Here is a 19,565-nt window from a genome sequence, read left to right on the forward strand (position 1 = left end):
AGTGAGCGTGCAATATATTTTTAATGGCTAGAAAGTATCCGTAGAAGGACGGCCATTTTTATTGCATGCGTTGAGCGTCTTTTTTCCTCTCCGCTTCGTTCGGCAGTTCGTAGCAAACGATCAATCATCGAACAGCGTTCCGTTTTCAGTTTTTGTAAATCACCGTAATGCATACTAATAAATATACACTTAGTTTCCAAGCTGTGTTGTGTTTATTTTTGCAAATAAATATTCAACAGGGACATTGTAGTTGTACAGTTAATATAAATGATGCGTTCACAAACGTATACTTCGGGCATGAAATGTTGTCGAATTATTACTAATGCTAAGCTAGAAAAGCAGAAACGCCCAACGGTCATGTATCTTTCGTCTAAATGAAGGCGATAAAAAGGCAACCAGATGTGTCTGGATTTTGTCACTCGAAGTCAAAAGATTTTCCTCCAGGCATGGCCATAAACGGTCTTGTAAAGAAAAGTGGACCCCAACTTGGGTGTTCATTCGCATTGGAAAAGTTGAGAAAGCCAGACGTGCTTTCTAAAGTCGTTATAATAAAGTCACACTGTAAATATATATACTGTTTCATTATTTAATCACCCGTTTCCAATCAATGTTAATATAATCTGAACGAATTAGGGAGATTTCATGTTTTCATTTGAGAAATGCTTGTTTGATTGTTTTACTTTCTGATTTCTATAGTATTCTCCATGTGGTCGTGTTACGAAGAATAAAGAACTTCTATTAAATCGTTATTCCACTTGGTAACTTAGAGTGTTAATTATTCTTCCATTCGGTCAGTAGGTTGCACTGATTTCTTAGCAAGATCTATGATGGATTTCCATTAGAATATTTGCAGGATTATTTATCATGACTTCGCTTCTTTAAACTAGGGCTCGGTTCAACGTCAATTTAATTAATTCCCGAAAACAAGTGGTCTGCGTTATATTTACACTTCGAAATGAAACCTTTCGGTGTGTCGAAGCGTTGGCAATCCCGGGCATCGAAGTGGCTCTTCGTGAACAGGGATCCCGAGCTTGAAAATTTGTAATTTCACTGAAACACGAAACGCAACTTTGCGTGAAGCTCGATCATACGGTCCGATGAAGTTTCCATGTTTTCCACGTCTCGGCTGTCAGTAACCGGTTACGAGTTTCCAGTCGGAACTGGCGAGCGCCGGAAGTCCTGCGAAATAATGAAGCGGAATTCTTGTGATCCGGCTCTCCCGCGGGATCGGGAATTATCGCGATCGATTTTATCCAAACCGAAGCGTCCCGGAAGGCAGCGAGACCGTGTTAGAGGGAGAGTGAGGTTGTTATTCTTCTTGGCATGCAGATCAGGCACGTACCACGAGGCATCGTGCGCGGCTTTATCTCTCCCGACGAGGGCCTGGTCCTGAATATAAGATTCGCTAATACATTTTTATCGCTGATAAAACTGCGTCTTTACACGTAACCCGGTATCTGCATTCGCCGTGCCGGTTTTTAACTGAAATGTCAACAACCCGCCATCTTGGATACACGGATGCTGTTTTCATAAATTCCTATTTTTTGTCGAGATTATACGCGAAGGAAATTAGCCTCGGCAATAATATTGATAAAAGTTGATTAGAATTAAGTGATTTATTTAATCTATCTTTTTAATGTACACTCGTGTCAGTGTTTAACTGAAACGTCAACAACCCGCCATTTTGGATATACGGATGCTGTTTTCATAAATTCCTATTTTTTGTCGAGATTATACGCGAAGGAAATTAGCCTCGGCAATTAATATTGATAAAAGTTGATTAGAATTAAGTGATTTATTTAATCTATCTTTTTAATGTACACTCGTGTCAGTTTTTAACTGAAACGTCAACAACCCGCCATTTTGGATACACGGATGCTGTTTTCATAAATTCCTATTTTTCGTCGAGATTATACGCGAAGGAAATTAGCCTCGGCAATAATATTGATAAAAGTTGATTAGAATTAAGTGATTTATTTAATCTATCTTTTTAATGTACACTCGTGTCAGTTTTTAACTGAAACGTCAACAACCCGCCATTTTGGAAATACGGATGCTGTTTCATCGAATGGAGTGGTTCCCAATTCTTGAAAATTATCTATGAAGGAAATTAATGCTGTCAATTAATGATGATAAAAGTGAATTAGAACTGAGTAAATTATTCAATGAAACGAAAGGTGAAACTTCAAATGTGTCACGGTGATCATTCACTTAACTTCTGAATAATCATGGAAGACATGAATAAAACTGAAGGTTCTCTTTTTACTTCAATGCCAGTTTCGGGCCACCAGCTTTTAGCTCTACAGCTTTTCATCCAACGTTGAAACAAGTTTGACGCCTCGATACACTATGACTCCGAGTCGAAACTTTCTCTACCGAAACATTTATTACACCATTTAAGTGTTTATAATTATCGTAAAAACGATTTTCAACCCTCGATCGCAGAATTCGAAGATATTTTACAATTTCCCTGGAACCGATCGATTGCAGAGCGGATTCCCCGGCGAACAGCCGTTGGATTTCATTATCGAAAGAAAATTTAAGTATCAGGCAACACGGTTCGATCGTATTTTTCGAGGCCTCGGACTTCACGACATTTCCGCCAATCACGAGCGTCATCTCCACTTCCGCGAATTCACTACGGTAATTTCGCAATCGATCCTCGGGGCAGAAGAGAGGGAGAGTGAAATCCTGCCTCTCCGTCCCTCGCAGTGCGCGATTTCGCCGCCGCTCTACCCGCTCGCGTGATTTCGGCCAATAAAGTCCGCCGTTCTGCCGACTTCCTGTTTTCGCGTATTGGATCCCGATGTTTCGTTAAACGCGTGACGCGAGGCGGAGCCGCTAACATTGTTCTTTCCAATTTCAGACGGCGCGGCTCGCTCGGCTCCGTTCCGAAACAACGTCGGAATATTTATGGATGGGCCACGTCGCCGAAATAAATGGCCGCGTAAAAATATTTCGACATGTTGAACCGTATAAAAACTAACGACCCTGTTCAAGCTCGCGATATATTTCTCCTGGGTCAGTAGCATCAGTTACGAGAACAGGTGCGCATCATGTCCATTGTCTTGCGCGGTACAAAGAATCCATCCACGAAAATCCCCTCGCGTTTCATAATCCAAACTATATCCACTTTCCACTCTTTGCAATCTACTTGATCTACATAAAACCATAATGTGTCACAAGCGACAAGCTTCCAGCAAAGAAACTGCTTTACCAAAACAAGATAGAGTAAGGAGCATACGAATAATACAAATTCGAGCATCAAAGATAGTAAAAGGGCCAAATTTACAAATCCTAAACTTCCTCGGGTATCCACGCATCATCGCTGAACATTCGAAAGACAGAGAGCCTGTCAAATTTCGTTCATGGGAGTGCAAGCGCGCCCAGCTCCAATATCTCCGTGGCAATAAAAAAGAACAAAAAACAAAAAAAAAAAAACGATGCTGCGATGCCGGCCATAAATCAAAAGGTAGCACCCGGGTTGGCCGGAAGTCGCGGAAATTTATCGACGATATATTTTTCCGCGAGGGATGCGAAATGCGTAAACAGAAACGGCTGATCGGCGAGGATTTTCGCGGGAACGGGAGCGGCCGGCCTCCCTAAGACGTTCAGCCCTGAATCCCGGGCATAAACCGGCTACGTGTGTACCCACGTTCGCCGCTTTAAAGCGCTTTCTCGCGGTGTTTTACGAGCGGTCGTGTGTCATTGCTACTGTCGCGCGGCTTCCACCCATCCGTGATCTCACGGACCGTGGATGGTGTGTCCGGGCTTTGCGAACGTGTCTCCGTAGGTCCTCCCGGCTTAGGGGAAGGGTTATGGATCAGCGCGGGATATCCAGCGTGACTGTTAGAATTATTGGAGTGTAATATAAGTAGGTTCCGGTGTGTTCGGAGCTTCTTTTAACCCGTTGCTTTATAATTACGTGGCAGACTCGTAGTGAAGATTTTAAAGAGAATTTAACGAACATAAATATTATTCAATTTTTGCGAACGGAATTTGAATATTAATATAATAGTTTAGAGCAAACACGCGTTGAATATGCTCAGAATTTTTGTCTATTTTCAATAAATTATTAATAAGAAAGTAGGTGTATCGATCATGGTTGAGGAAGAAATCAAGGGGTTAAATATTTTGTTGTTACTCAAGCGGAAGGTTCAGGAATTTTGGGTTATAACTGTTATCGAACCGTGGCTAACGACTATTGCTTTCTTTACGACATTCGTAACTGTGTTCAATTTGTTAGTTGATGTTCCTTGGCGATGGAAAGAGAGATAAAACAGTGAAATATTAGGGCAAAATGTTTGTCTAAGTGAAATTTTGTTATGCGTCAGGGCGCTTACAAATTGATGGAAACAATTGTAAAATGGTCGGGTATTTATTAGCGTAAGTAACTCGGTGATTGTGTAATGTAAGTATTGTGGTGCTAAATAATTAATAATTGATTTTACTTATTTTTGTAGCGAAATAACAGTGCTACAGTAAAACTGACTAGAAGCGGCTCCTTATAAATACATCACAATAATGCGCGTTCGGAGTAGGTAAATCAATTAATGTATTGTATTATTTATGAAGTAATTAGCCTGTGCTTTTTGCAAGTTAGAAATTCACTGGTCGAGCTGTTCTCTTGATATACGAGGCCTGGGAAATGAAGTTACCCCGCCCCGTTTCTAACTTCCGTTTCAAACGAGATGTTTGCTTACTAACTGGCAGTACGTTGATGAAATGTTTTTGCTAGTGTATGGTACGTTAGAAATGATTTCTGTCAGTTAGTTGGATTTTATACTGGATTAGTTAACAGCAGACTGTGGACTACCACGAAAATCTACTGTCTCGAACAGTGAGCTGCGAGGAAGGCTATAATTTGATTTTATAATTATTTCTGAACGAAATTTTCTTGACATTCGTGGAAACGAGATGAACAATTTATTAGTGTTCGCAGAAATTTTGTTGATTTCATGCGCTTACGTAATGCGGATCGTTCCGTATTCTATGAGATTTTTATTAAACACGATGCATTAATAACGCGTAACGAACCACTTGTTGAGAAGGAGAGAAATGAGAAACGTCGGAGTCGCCTCGATCGATTCGGAGTTTCGTCGGATTATCGAACCGTCGAAATTAAAGGAGACGAGAAGAAGGGATCATTGGCAAATGATGGCAATTTAGAATATTTGAAAATGAGTGGCGGCAAGATAAAAATAAATAAACCGAGACTCCGCTCGTATCGAGAATTTCGTGGTCGAGCACGCGCGACAGGAAAACGCTTTCAGTCTCCCGAGCGTTTCATTTCCTCTAATTGCCAGAAGAGTTAGAACGTGGCCTCCTTTGAACTTGTTCAACCGATCCGCTGCTTCTCCGGGGGACTTAAAATGTACATTTCATTTAAATCGAAGTGCACGGAGCCCACTGGACGACAAACAGCGATATACGCGCGTAATTAAGTCTTTAAAGGGCAGAACTTTTCAAATGCGGAACGAATATTTCTTGTATCGAATAGAAATAAATACGAGTTTGGAAATAATTGATTATTTTCTACTTTTCAAATTTTACTTATCATTCACGACTTTCGAAACGCGTAAACGATTGAGATTATTAACGACATTAATTTCGGTTTCATTTATTAAGGAATAAAATGTCTAATGTGAAAGTTGAATATTGAAAATATTTAATATACAACGTTTCGACTCAACATTAATTGCAATACAAATTAAACGTCCATTATACAGATTATGGTGATCGAAAAATGTTTCTTAAATGTCCCTGGAAGCAGTATCCGACGCAATCAAATTAGTTCAACGCGTCTTCCACTGCAGTTGTCGTCGATTTAAACGAAACTTCCGTCCGGTTAATTCAATAAATTTTATCGGCGGTTCAGCGAAAGTTCCACGGAACTTGCCGCGAAAAGAGAAACTTTCTGCTTGATGTAGCGTTGTTGAATCGTTGCGTGAATCATTTACGAGAAAATAGATTACCGGCAAGACACTTTTAAGTCGACGTGATTGAAAAACGCGCGCAACTTCGGGAACAGGAGTTTACCGTTCCTTAAAAGGCTCCGAGGGGCAATATTTTATTGTTGTAGATAGAGGACAACCCTTTCTAAATGGAAAACCGTTAATAGTCTTTACCTTTACCCAGGAATAAAGATGTCGATCCTTGAAGTAGACTTTTCCCCGGGAAATCGATGAAATTAATTAATAAGATTAAAAAGTATTAAATCCTTTCATTTAAAACGTTGCACGGTCTACAAAAGACGTTCCGCAAGAATAATGGATTCTTCGCTGAGAAAGCAAGTTCTTGATCACGACCTCTTTCCGAAAATAAATCAACAGATTCGAGTAGGTGATCGGTCAAACATGAAATTAAGTGCAACGAGATGCGAGCACCGTCCGAAACAGTTATAAATCGGTTACGCCGGCGCCGCGAACAATGTCATTTAAGTTTAGAAAACTGCCGAAACGTTATTTTCGCGGAAAAACTGCGAACTATTGCGGCTTGAAGCGGCCCCGGGGGTGCTGCGCGGAAGAAAATCGAAGGAAACGGGGAAGCAACGCCTCGAGAGGAAGGAGTCGGGGGCCAGCGGGGATATCCGACTGATTTTATCACACTTCCTGGAAGCTTAAACGGAGTTGATGCGAGAAACGACATTTTTGTTAGCGACGAAAGTAGAATTGATCTTGTCAGCCGGACAGAGAGCGAGAAATCCTTTTGCGCTCCTTTTGTTCGCCAGCCTCTATAATTCCACCGAGAGCGGAGTTCCTCGCGCCAGACATTCTCAATAAAACAACGTATTCGGAGCAATATTATTACGCCCCGATACGTGTCGATCTGATTCTATCGGGGCAGAATAAAAATTTCATAACCGCAATCTGTTCGAATGAACGGCTGGGATAGAGTTTATCGGTCGAAACGAGCTCCTTGTTTAATAACTTAGTTGCAAGAGCTGGTATTCCGATCATATTATATCCCGTTCGCAACGTTAAATTATTTGTTCGAATAACATTGATGTAGCGAAAGCTTGATAAAAACCCGATACAGATTTCCTGTAGCTATTATGAATGAATACACGAGACGGGATAAATGAAAAACAATGAAATTATTAAAAATCGGTGCTTCGTTTCAGCGGCAGCGCGTGTAAGGTTTGTAAAAATATGAGATGCGAATAAAAATCTGCGGATTGGTCACTGTTGATTATATTATCGTGCGATGGAACGAGTTTACAAGGAAGTTTAATTAATCTGTTTGATTGCAAACTTCTGTCTGCATTCATTCCGTTCATATCTGTTTATTATTAAACCGACACAAGTTTACAAATCAAATGCAGATCGTATCAGCGGGGGACCGGAATTGCCAGGAGACAATGGGTCTCGCGGAGACCTCATTCCAGAAAGTTAATGGAATATTCTCCTTGTCAAACCTGGGACCGCGCGTTCCTTCGTTCCCATTTATGCGCCAACAAGTAAATTTGAGCCTGCATTTCGCGTCTCAACGAGTGCACCGCGCGAACGTGCATTTATACGCCATCGATGAAACGGATTAACCGATTCATGCGAGACTCATTGTCAACGAGGAGTTTTCCATCGAGGTACAGTCGAACTGTTTAAATAAACGTCCAATCCCCGGATTGCGAATCGCTGAATGCAACAGAACGCTGAATAGAAAGCGGTATTATTACAGAAAAGTATGTTACCCCGTCATTACTATAAATTCAAGGTATTCCAGCACCCTTTGAATACGCGCCACGATGAATTATGGATCGCGAATTATTATCTTTCGCCCGAAGCACCCGCCGTCAGCGGGAACAATGAAAGATTACACGTGAACGGGAACGTGCAATTGAACAGAGATCTGTGACGAGTAATTTCTCGCGTGTAAACAATCCACCGGTAAACAGATACCCAACGCGAACGTATCGGGGACGACTTATCAATCGCTCGAAAACGAAGAATCGAACTTGAACGAGTATTCGAACGACCCTACCGACGTTTCTACTCGAAAAACCAAATGAACTCTCGTCCCCTCTGATCCGGCCGATTAAATTCCCGATCCCGAGGAAACCGAAGCCAACGGTTCAGATACACTCGTCAATATTCGAGCGAGTAAGAAAGCCCAGCCGAGCGTCGGATCGGCGACGAGAGCCAATCTAAAAATTTCACGCCCCGGGAACGGCGTCAATTATACAAAACCGTGGGGAATTGAATTAAGAAACGTCCCAGCCCACTTCCCCGGACGAGAGAAAGAGATTTAATTCAATCCACGGGGAACTGGTCTTATCTCGATGCGGGATAACGTTCGCCGGTGTTTCGAAGGTAAGCTGTTCGGGGCTTTATCCTTCTCGAGCGGGTTCGGGGGTGTGAACTGTTACCATTCTAATACATTTTTTCGCCTTCCCTGATCCTCGAGGAGGCGGCTGCTGGCGGATCCTGATAAAATTTCGCCCCCTTTCTCCCTTCGTTTCCGTCGCGATCGCCCGCAACGGCGGATCGTTTCTTCAATTTCGTCAGAGACTTTGGACTCCCAGGGCTCCGAGGACCCTCAGATTTAATCAACGTCCTCCTCGGGGCTCGTATAAATTTCCTAATGGACAGCGGACTCCGGGAACGCGAACTCCCTAGCGGCGGGCCGCATAAAATCCCCCGTTCCCGATGAACGATATCCGCTCCTAGGGAAACGGTCTCACGCTTTATGAAACACCTCGCGGACCGACGACCGTGATTTCCAACGGAATTTCCTTCGCTCGGGGGTCCCGAACACGGGACTCGCATTTGCGAACCTTCTCGCGGCGATCTCCGACGCTGAACACTGGGACTGTATTCGATCGTTATTAAGGAACGGTTCGTCGGAATCAAGGTAACGCGATCCGAGTGACGCGGTGATAGAATTGTTAGATTTTTCGGTTGATCGTTGTAGTAATTGGTTTGTGAAAACGGATCAGGTTTATTGCTTGTTCCAAGATTTTTAATGTAATTACTGTTAAGTGAAAATTGTCTGCGAATGTATTATCGTGGATGAAACTTAGACATAGGAAGGTATTAAATTTTTCACGAGAAAATAAAAGCTGTGGAATTACTGAAGTAATTAGTTTTCATGCTGTACGAGCATTCTGCTTGTAATTGATTTTTACTACGATTGTAAAATAGGGATTGATTCCGGGTATGATCGAACAATGTAATGAGGATGGCGATGATCCGGTCTCCGGTTTTCGTAAAAAATGAATGAAACTCGACGTGGCAGTCATTAAACGGCCGGATTCGCGATTGCTCGAAGACCGAGGGGTACGCTGAACAAGATGTCACCCCGGGCGTGCGCGAAGGAGATGATGACGTCGAGTGTGACGACGAGGAAATCCGGAGGAATGTTTATGAAGTGTATAAAACCGACGGATGCGGCCTGGGCTATGCATAAAGCGACGCGAAGGAAGCAGAGTTATGAGGTTACATTTTCATTTCGCCAACAAATTTACCCCTAAATCGCGGCTGCCAGTTCCCCGCAGGAACAAATTAATCCTTCACCGTTGCCGCCTCCAGCCCTCTTTATTATCGCCGGCGAGAGGAGGAAAATGTGGCATGCCGACCGTGGAAAATTGCATTTCCCCGAAACAGAATATATTCGCTTGGAAATCTCGATTCGAACATTCTTTAACCTCTCGTGCCACGAAAATACTTCGGGGATACCACTTTTCACGGCATGTTACCGTGAACCAATTCAATTAAATTTAATGGACGAAATTATAAAATTTCCTGAATGAAACTGAACCGAATTGCAACGTTCAGGTTAAGCAGATGTGTTTCCCCGTTAATTATTCAATTTGAAAATGTTTATCTTAATTTCCGCAACACTTCGCGTGCCTTGATGTATTCAAAATGAAAATACGCATAATTCGGATAAAGGTGGAGACTACTTAGTTCGGGATATGAAAGATAAAACAATAGGCCCAATTAAATACGATATGTACTTTTAATGATCCTGTCGAGAAACGAACGTAATATTCATTCGGTATATTCGGAGCGCAGCACTCGTGGTAGCCTAATAAAGGAAAAATTACAGACCGAATATTCTCATGTTCAATCAGATACTCTTCACGTAACGCGCAGGAATCGAATTATTCAGCAGAGAGTTAATACTACCGAATGAAGGAGTCGGATTGCAGTAATTTATAATTAGCACACGTTGGAATTCGATATGGGATCCTATTCCTTATCAGATTTCAACCTGATTTTCTATCGCTGGTAAAATTGATTGAGCGCTAATTAGAAGGATAATTGATATTGAAAATAGAGGCCATCGAACGAAGCCTTAAACGAAGGTAATACTAAACTCGCGGTTGGGAATCTCGGCTATAAAAATATTCAATGAATCGTTACATGAATTACGCGCTGAAAATACCTATAACATCGTTTATTCATGCCTGATGATACTATAACATTTCCATTACACTTCTTAACACTTCAAATATACAGGTCACAAGCGGTATTTCCAGAAAGAATAATTTTACTCTCTCCAACTCCAAAATCGCCTTTCTTATTATAAAAATTGCAACCGCGACACCAGTCACTCTATCTTAAAAGAAACTCGACGCTTAAACGTTCTTGACAGCATCGCGTTAATTATAAACTCATGTGACTCTCAATACCCAGACTTGCTTCTAGCTAAATGTCACAGTTCGCAATCGTTAATACTGCGGAGGAATGAAAAACTGTCTAGTTCCAGGAGGAAACACGCTCGTTGAGGTTCCGGGCTAGGTTTCAGCGTGTTTGATACGTCGATTTTCATCGGTCGTGATCTCCGCATTCTCGGCGTCAAACTCGCTCGACTTTCTATCGAAGGCACTCTCTACCTCCTGCAGGGTCTTGTCCTTTGTTTCCGGCAGTGTCAGGTACAGGAACCCCGTCCCGAGTACCGTTATAACACCGTAAATTGCGAAAGTTCCGTGCGGCTGCAACGCTACAAACATCGCCGGCGCGATTTTCACAACCACAAAAAAGAACGCGAACGCCAGACCGGAAGTGATCCCAGACCCGGGGCCCCTGAATTTCCTGGGGAACAGTTCCCCGCAGAGTATCCACGGCAGAGGTGCCAGGCCAATCGTCAGGAACACGATATAGAGCACTAGCAAGAAACCAGGCCACCAAGGTCTGCAGATATTCAGATACAAAGAAAGACTCAATAGAAACAAAGAGGAAGCTGTTCCACATCCGGACAACAAGGTCAGAGTCCTCCTGTTACATATTCTGATCAAATAGCAACCAACACTGCACGTAATTAACCGAATCACATCGATGATCATGGTGCCTAAATAAGCGTACTCCGGTCCAGTCACTTCCATCAGCATGTCAACGGAGTAGAAGACGACAACGTTGAACCCCGAGAATTGGGAGGTGAAGAAGAACACGGTCAAGACACCTAGGGGCCACAGAAAGCGTCTAGAAGACAGCGTCCTCTTCAGTTTCGAGTAAACCGAACGTTTCGCAGGTGTTCTTCTAGAGTTCTTCGAGTTCTGCAGAGCCTGATACTCGCTCAGCGTTCCCCATCCCCGAAGGTACACCCAGGACTGAAGCGCCTGGTCCGTCGAGCCTTTGCTGATCAGCCACGTGGGACTTTCCCGAGACATGAAGCAAGTCAACCAGCTGATAAACACGAAGGCTGTGCAGATATGCGCGGTCGTTCGCCAGTGCAGCCAGACGCCAACGAAGTGGACCACAAAGATGCCGGCCGAGAGGGTTAACGTGATCAGGCCGAGTAGGAATCCGCGCAGCACCGGATCCGACGTCTCGCTGATGTAGACTGTAGTTACCGGGCCGAAAGCTCCTGCAGACAAGCCGGAGATTAGCCTTCCGATTAGCAGGCAAGCGATGTTGTTGGATAGGCCAATTGTCAGCCATCCGATCAAAGACACAGGGAAGAGGACACTCGTGGACCTCTTTCTACCCAACTTCTCCATCAGGAATCCAGATAGCCAGCAGCCCGGCGTCATTAAGAGGATCGTCGACGACGCAATCCAAGATTCCTCGTCGATGCTGGACACCGTGATATCGCTGTCAGAAGTGAAATTCGTCGATGTACGATTGTGCCTCGAAGTCGGCGAGTTCAGCTGAGGTAGCAGCACAGCGCTGTACCCTGACGAAAGGCCCGCCACGAAGACACCTAGCAGGGGGCAGAGAGCTGTCATCAGCTGCCTGATATGAAGCCTCAGCTCGGGCTCCTCTTTTTTGCTGACATTCTTCTCCATAGTCCAACGGATCGATTCACACTCCGCGAGCTGTGAAACCCTACTGACATGTCTCGTCAAAGCTCTTCCTTATCACCGCGCGGTATTCCCCGAGCGCGCGCGTCTCCCGGAAGCGTTGTGGATCGGTTTTTGCCTGACTGAAATCTAATATTGCACGAACGTTGCTCATGAGAAAACCAAATAGCTGCGTAATCGATTCAAATTATAGCCAAGTGTTCTTCTCGCACGTACTGATTGCGGAATAAAGTGGACTTTCTCCTTTGTTATCTTATCAATTTATTTAGATTAAGCCTTTAGACAGGTGGGAAGAAATTTGGGAGATGATTAGATATGCAATCGTACCTGATAAGTATGAATATGAAGGTGAACCGAAGGAGGTCGTAAATTCTCTTCGGAGGATTGTTTTATAACCCTTCACTCCTGGCGAGCCGTTTTACCTCTTCCACGGCATGAATAACCAATCAGGATAACTTTATTGCTGACACTGTGGGGACACGTCGTGTAATCTTAATCTCAGCTAAGCAAAAAGACGAATTATTCGGATCACGGTGACGTATCTATGTAAATTTTGCTTACTCGGAGGTTGAATCGCATGATGATGCTAAGTATGAAAGATTTTATAATTATATTAGATGTTGATTAATAGAATGATGATAGATGAAGAATTAATATTAGAGGAATATGTTTCTCGATATTTATTCTTTATTTACTTCCGTGGTCGAATATTTCACTGAAATAATTGTTTTACACGAACGCGTTTCTTACGAGAATTAAAACGCAGAGCACCAAATATTTCCCCCGTTGCTGATGTTGTTATAGAGTTCGCAGTGTTTTCGAAACAAGATAGTGGAATCGTTTTTCAGCATTGAATTTCACAAATCTCGATGTCAATTGCGTCACGTTTCAGCTGAAACGGTACGGACAGTCTCGAGTCTGTTTTCTGCATTTTCATTCAACTCTCAGATATAGAATTTCGTTATCGCTGAACTTTTGTGACCCGTGACTGATTCGTCTTTTATACAGCATGCAACAATGCCTCGGATTGTCGAAGTATCCAAGTGTGTCGACTCTCTTTCATTCGGTCAAAATGGAACAAATCTTCGTCCGGTTTACAGGAGTACAAAAATTATTTAAACCCTTTCCGAACGAAAATACGTACACACAGTATGAAGCAGATCGATTGTATATCTTGGAAACATCTAAAAATTCATTCAAAAAATTTCTACAAAATTCTGTTACACGACGATGTTACATCACCCACATAGCTCGATATTCAAACTTCAATGATCAGAAGTCCCAATTACCGTACACAAAAATTACTAAAAATATAAAACGAAGTTAGCGTATAGTAGCTCGAGGCTTAGGGGTTGTTAAGGCGAATGGCTCGATCAATTTCATCCCGACTAGCCGGCAGTTTTTGGAGTTCGGTGGCCGTTTAAAATTCCGTGGCCCCGCAAGCCGGGGAGTCAATAAAAATCAAGAAATCAGCTGGGTAAACAGGAAGCCCCAGTCGACTCCTCTCAATTCCATTACCGGCCTTCAGCTCTTTGATGCCTGGCAAATATGCCGTGGCGGTGCGCACTTCTTTCCCTTGGCCAGTTTCCTCCCGAAAACCCTCCGCGCCGCCTTCCACCACCGTTTTTCCCATTCGCCGGCGTAGAAACGCGCCTTTTAATGCGCAAGACTCTCCAAAGTCTCGTTACCATGTGAGTCTCTCTCTCCACGCGCGAGCGACAAAAAGGCCTTTTTAACAGTGCACGCCTTTATGAGAACATACGAGCAGAATCGCGAGGAGCGCCGGCTCTCCTGGGTGTGTTTCGACGTGCTTGAAAAGAGCAAACCGGATAAAGCACGGCCAGGAAACTAGTTTCTTCTCATTTGGACGGGGGCGGTTCCTGGAGGACCAACGCGGAAGGACGCGTCCCACCGACGTCGCATAATAAACTTCTTCTGCGATCCCGGGGAGACATTTTTGTTCGCCGAACGCACTCGTATCATTTGCTCGTGGTTGAACTTCAGACTGCAGCCGTAAGGAGCTGCGTGTGACCAAGAACGATAGAAATAGGATATTTGCAGCAGAAATTAGGTTCATTAAGTATTCGTATAGCTCCGTCGATAGTCCTTGAAAGTCTCGATGAAAAGCTTCGGAAAATGCTGTACATATTGCGATTTATGCGAGATAAAAACAGCGTTCATTGGACTACAGTCAAGTAAATTCTATATGCTACAGATTACAAAGTTAACAAAACAAATAAAATTTTAGATATCTCCATCTACTCGTAACACTCTACAACAAAACACTAATCCAGGTACCAACTACAAACTCATAGCAGAAACTAGGTTTATTAAATGTTCGTATAGCTTCGACAGTCCTTGAAAGTCTCGATGAAAAGCTTCTGGAAATGCTATACATATTGCGATTTATGTAAGACAAAAACAGCGTTCATTGGACTACAGTTACGTCAAGTAAATTCCATATGCTGCAGATTACAAAGTTAACGAAACAAACTGAATTTTAGATATCATCTCCATCTACTCGTACCATTCTACAATAAAACCATTCATTCACCGGGTACCAACGCTACAAACCTACAAAACCCTCCTTCCCCATTCCACAAACACCGCGAGTAATGGAAACTAGCAACGATCATTAACCACGCATCGATTGCAGAGGCACAAAGCGGGCACAGAGAAACAAAACAAACAGAGCTCGTGGAAAGCGTCGATACACCGTAAAATCTCGTTACGCCCCTAACACACCGTGCCCCGTGATTCACGCGGGGCTGCGGCTCGCGAGTATAATGCGAGGCACGTCGCTTTATTAGTCCTCCCTGGAGGGAAAGGGGGCGTAACGCCGAGTTTTCCGCCCTGCTTCGACCCTGTTCCCTGGCAAAGGGTGCGTAAAAGTGGCTGGCACGGGGGTACTTGAGGCGCGCGCGCGAGCGGCCCAGGTGAAATCTCATGGCACGGGGCAAACCCGCAAGAGAAAGATTGATGCGGCTGGAACGAAGGGAAAAACAACTCGCGTGGGATGCGTTTGTTCGGGGGCCCCGCCCCGGCGAAGATAAAGGATACGGCCGGAGAAAGGAAAGTTCCAGGAGCCAAGCAAATGGTGCACCGCGTAAAAGCGGACGTGTATTGTACACGGGGATCCTGGATGGGATCGCCAACCTTCGGGAGTGTAATCTACTCGACTGGAGGGTGAAATAAGGCTCTCTGTTTACCGGGAGCAGAAACGCGGCAAAAATGAACAAGCCGCGCTCCGCCATGATACTCGTCGCAGTAACACTGATGCGTTCAATCATCCAGATTATTCTTGGATGCGCCACGCCGACGCGTGACTTATTGTTTTCCCGACACTGACTGATATCACCCTCGGACGACGGTGATTGGTTTTCTTTCGAAGAATGGATCATCCGAGCAATTAGTTCCGTTTTTGTATACCTGCAGAAGTTCGTGTAGGATTGCGATAGGCAGTGATTGCAGGAATGTAATGTGTTCTCTGAGATATTAAGCAATGCAGTTTCTATCTATAGTTATTATATTTATAGTTATATTATAGTTGATGTGATAATGACTGCAGGAATATAATATATTCTTTGATATATTAATTACAATAATTAAACTGTGATAGCTCTTTATATCGATAGTAACAATTGTTGGAAGTTCGGATGCAATGGAAAAATTGCAATGAATGTTTTGAAGTTTATGACGATTAATGTCCGACCTCTACGGAAATCCTCGCACGAATCCGCGATCGAAGGAGTTGTCGAGTCACGAGTACGGTATCAATTTTTTATAACGGTACACCGGAGCCGCGTGATCTCATAAAATATCGTCGCGCGCGGTGTGGGGGCGTGTTTCACGGGGCTGAATGCACGATCCTTTCTCAAAGTGAGCAGAATACGCTTTCAAAAATTTCGAGTCAGTCGGTGAACGGAGTTACTGACGGAAGGGAAAGCTTTCTGCCGAGAAAGCCTTCCTCTCGTCGACGATTGAACGCGCCGCTTTTTGTCGCGGTGCGGTTATAACCCCGTGGAAGCGCCATGGAAAAGCGTCGCCGGTAGAGAGGGGCGGGTGTAAAATTGATGTATGAGACACGATGATCAATGGAGGTCTTCGAAATAAACTGCGCAAGGGTCTACACATGTAGGGGTGGCGCGAGTTGAAAAATGCGAGCGTTTCGAGCCGAGATTGGAACTCCTGGCTCTTACCGTGGATTCGCGAAAAAAAAAAACCTCCTTTTCTCGTCTTCCATCTCGAAATCCGAAATAAACGGGGAAAAACACGAATTCGAAAATACCACGGAAAAATCGTCCGACGTGTTCGACTCGCTTCCGAAAACCTGGTTTTGCGGGGTGTTCTATACACGCCGAATTCGATACAACGGTTCAGAAAATGTTTCCCTGTTTTCTGAAATACAATTCGCCGGTGAAAATAGAAGCCTTGCCCGACCGAATTCCATTTATTGCATCGACATTTTTTACGCAACAAGCGACCCGCTGAACTCCCGTCGAGCTTATCAGCGGAATAAAACTATTTTCGCGTAACATAATATCCTAGCGAAAACAATTCAATCGGACTCGCCCGGTCGGTGCAGTTCGAAAACAACATGAGACCGGAAAAATATGATCCCGGCAATGCCGCCGGGAAGAATATAGCTCGCGGTGCAATCGATATTCCGCGATTAAGGTCGGAGCCGGGATAATTGGAAAGACCTGGCCGGTAATCAGATCAGGCATGCTTTCGCATTATACTGCCTCGCAACTTAAAACTTACGAACAGCAATAAGAAGCTAGAAAATTCTAAAATAACCGTTAATACATACTCGAGGCGAATAAAAAGGAAATTTGTTCGTATAGAATTAAATATCGCACCCCGTTACAATCCTAGTAACAAACTGTTTCTGGCGCGATACGGAAACCTTCAAAAATTCTACATTTGTTACGAATTTATATGTAAAGTCCAACACTGGCTAATTCCCGATAATATCGTCTCTCTGGAAAAGAAACCAGGTTATAGAGATTTCACTAGAAGAACCGAAGTGCTGTCGCGATCGCATTATACGCGAGTTCGTTCGAATCTCGCGGAAAAACACCCGAGAGGAATGTCGGCGAAGAGACGAAGAAAACGAGCGAGAGAGAGAGAGAGAAAGAGGGAGAGAGAGAGAGAAGTAAGCGAGTGGAAATCCGTCTACCTCCCGCGAATTCATAACGCGCGTCCCTCTTTCGCAATAATATCGCAAAACGTATTGCGAGCACGCGGTCGGTTCGAGGCGATGGAAAAATGATTGTTTTACGAGAGGTCGCGCCGGCACACGGTTCCATAAAATCGGCCCGGGCTATGAGAAAAACATTTTCTCGCGATTCTCCGGGGGCGGAACGACGCCACAGCGTCGCTTATGGTCGCCGCCGCACCGCCCGCCTCCGCCGGCCGCCGAGATCACGAATATGCGGCCGGAATATGCGTCTTTAATGACGCAATACAGAGGATACATTGAGCCTGCGATAAATTCGGAGCGGAGATATAGGGCTACACTCGCTGCGCCCGTCCTTCAATCCCCCGCGAAGTGTCACGAGTGATCTATGCTGAGAACGAGACGGTGATTCGAGGAACAGAAGGATTTCTGGGGACGAGTGTTTGTGTCGGACGATATGAAACGTTCGATGTAATATTTGGAGATGTGGATCTGAAGTTCATTGGCTTCTGGTTTTTTAACATTAAAACTACTGAACGAGTCAGAATGACTTTCCTAATGTCTTGTTTTTGTAAGTATTAAAAAGATAACGAACGTTTCTTTGAGAAATTATTGAAAACATCGATTTATGCACGCAAACTGAATTGTAAATCAATTAAAGTCTCAACGAATGCACTCGGAGCTGATACAGAGAACTGTCAACTTCATTTAACTGCTCGGTAGTTTTGTGTTGAAGGGATGACGTGAATGTTGATTACTTGATTGAAATTAAAAGGCAAACACGTGGTATTTCGGTGGAAAGACTGTGACACTTAATCGCAAATAATAGATGGAATTGCTCGGTTAATTATTTTCTTATTGAAACTAACGCGAGGATTGCAAAGGCCGCGAGCCAATTATAATCACGAAATACGCGGATACTAATTGCGCTCTGAATATTCAACGAAGGAAGCAACGGAAAAAGTTGGACTCCATCGACGAATAGGAACGTTCGCAAACACGATCGCAGCGGGTAGGGGTTGGCCGATGTCTGAAAAAGAGACGGATGTTAACCGCTGAACAATTCGAACAACAAGCTCGCGCGGCCGAATCGAGCCACTTTTTTCCCCTCGAACGGCGTTATTGTCCTCGTTCCGTCCGCATGAAAACGAATAATCGCGGCCGATTCCGCGGGGCGGACGTAAAATTAAATAAAAGTGTGTCGCCGTGCGGCGATACGCGGCGGCGCAGGTGCTTAATGATCGGGGCTTTTTATGGCCGGGCACACACGCGCGAGTTAATCCGTTCGTTAATACGCTGTTCGAACGCATTATCCGCGGCAGAGTTGGCTATCAATCGGTGGAATCGGCCGATTCAAGTTGCGCTCGAACGTCGAAGAGGACGGGGGCAGAGATCGCGGACGGTGTTTTTGCGGGGGCGTTGCTTGTATTTTTCATCGTACGGCCGCCGCGCGGACAAACCAGGGCCCGATAAAGCTTCATTAAAACTGTAGCCGGCTGATCGTGCAATTTGTCAACCGTGGATATCCGATAATTGTCCCCGGTTGCGTACCGCTCGGTAGGAAGTTACGTCCGACGTCGTTTCCGCGCGGACGACAGGCCTTCCCCCTCGCGACGTTGCGGCGCGGTATCGACACGCCGCCCAGCGCCGCGCCGTTGACCGGCAAAAAACAGTGGAACACATTATTTGTTGCCAGAAACAATCGATCAACGCTGTCGGCGACCGATACGATGCCCGGCCGAACGTAACACTTTTAAATCCGATGACAGCGCGGACGGAATTTAAATCGATGGCCCGGGATTTACTGCGTGAAACGAAAAACGGTAACACGGTGTAACAAAGAATTTTATATTTTTTTTCTCGCCCGTTATTTTTTCCCTTCCCCCTCTCGCGCGCGCGCATTACTCGCGATAGGGCGTTTTAAATGATTCGGGGATCGGCCATTTTTTTTTCGTCGACCCCCCGAATGTCGACGACGATCGGTTGACAGTGTCGACGGGCGGAGTTGCTTATTAACCCTTTGAACTCTGTAGGCTCCAATATTGCACCAGTTATAATATTAAATAGTTTAATGAATCTTAAAGGAACTACCTTAAAATTATTAGATTCTCCACACATCCAAATTTTCTACCAAGAAGG

General features: G+C 44.3%; 2 protein-coding genes across 2 annotated transcripts in view; both read right to left on the reverse strand.

Annotated features, from left to right (window-relative positions):
- Positions 1-19,565, reverse strand: part of alpha-Man-Ia (alpha-Mannosidase class I a) — a 611,213-nt gene that overhangs the window by 399,702 nt on the left and 191,946 nt on the right. The window lies entirely within an intron of this gene.
- Positions 10,384-12,288, reverse strand: LOC116432837 (facilitated trehalose transporter Tret1-2 homolog). Its single transcript, XM_031990272.2, has one exon. The coding sequence runs from the start codon at positions 12,227-12,229 to the stop codon at positions 10,739-10,741; it is 1,491 nt and encodes a 496-aa protein (XP_031846132.2). The 5' UTR covers positions 12,230-12,288; the 3' UTR covers positions 10,384-10,738.

Source organism: Nomia melanderi, chromosome 9 (assembly GCF_051020985.1).
Source record: "Nomia melanderi isolate GNS246 chromosome 9, iyNomMela1, whole genome shotgun sequence".
Classification (NCBI taxonomy): domain Eukaryota; kingdom Metazoa; phylum Arthropoda; class Insecta; order Hymenoptera; family Halictidae; genus Nomia; species Nomia melanderi.

Bases quoted from the DNA above. Each gene is read 5' to 3' on its own strand.
- LOC116432837 (XM_031990272.2), bottom strand. From the start codon at position 12,229: ATGGAGAAGAATGTCAGCAAAAAAGAGGAGCCCGAGCTGAGGCTTCAT.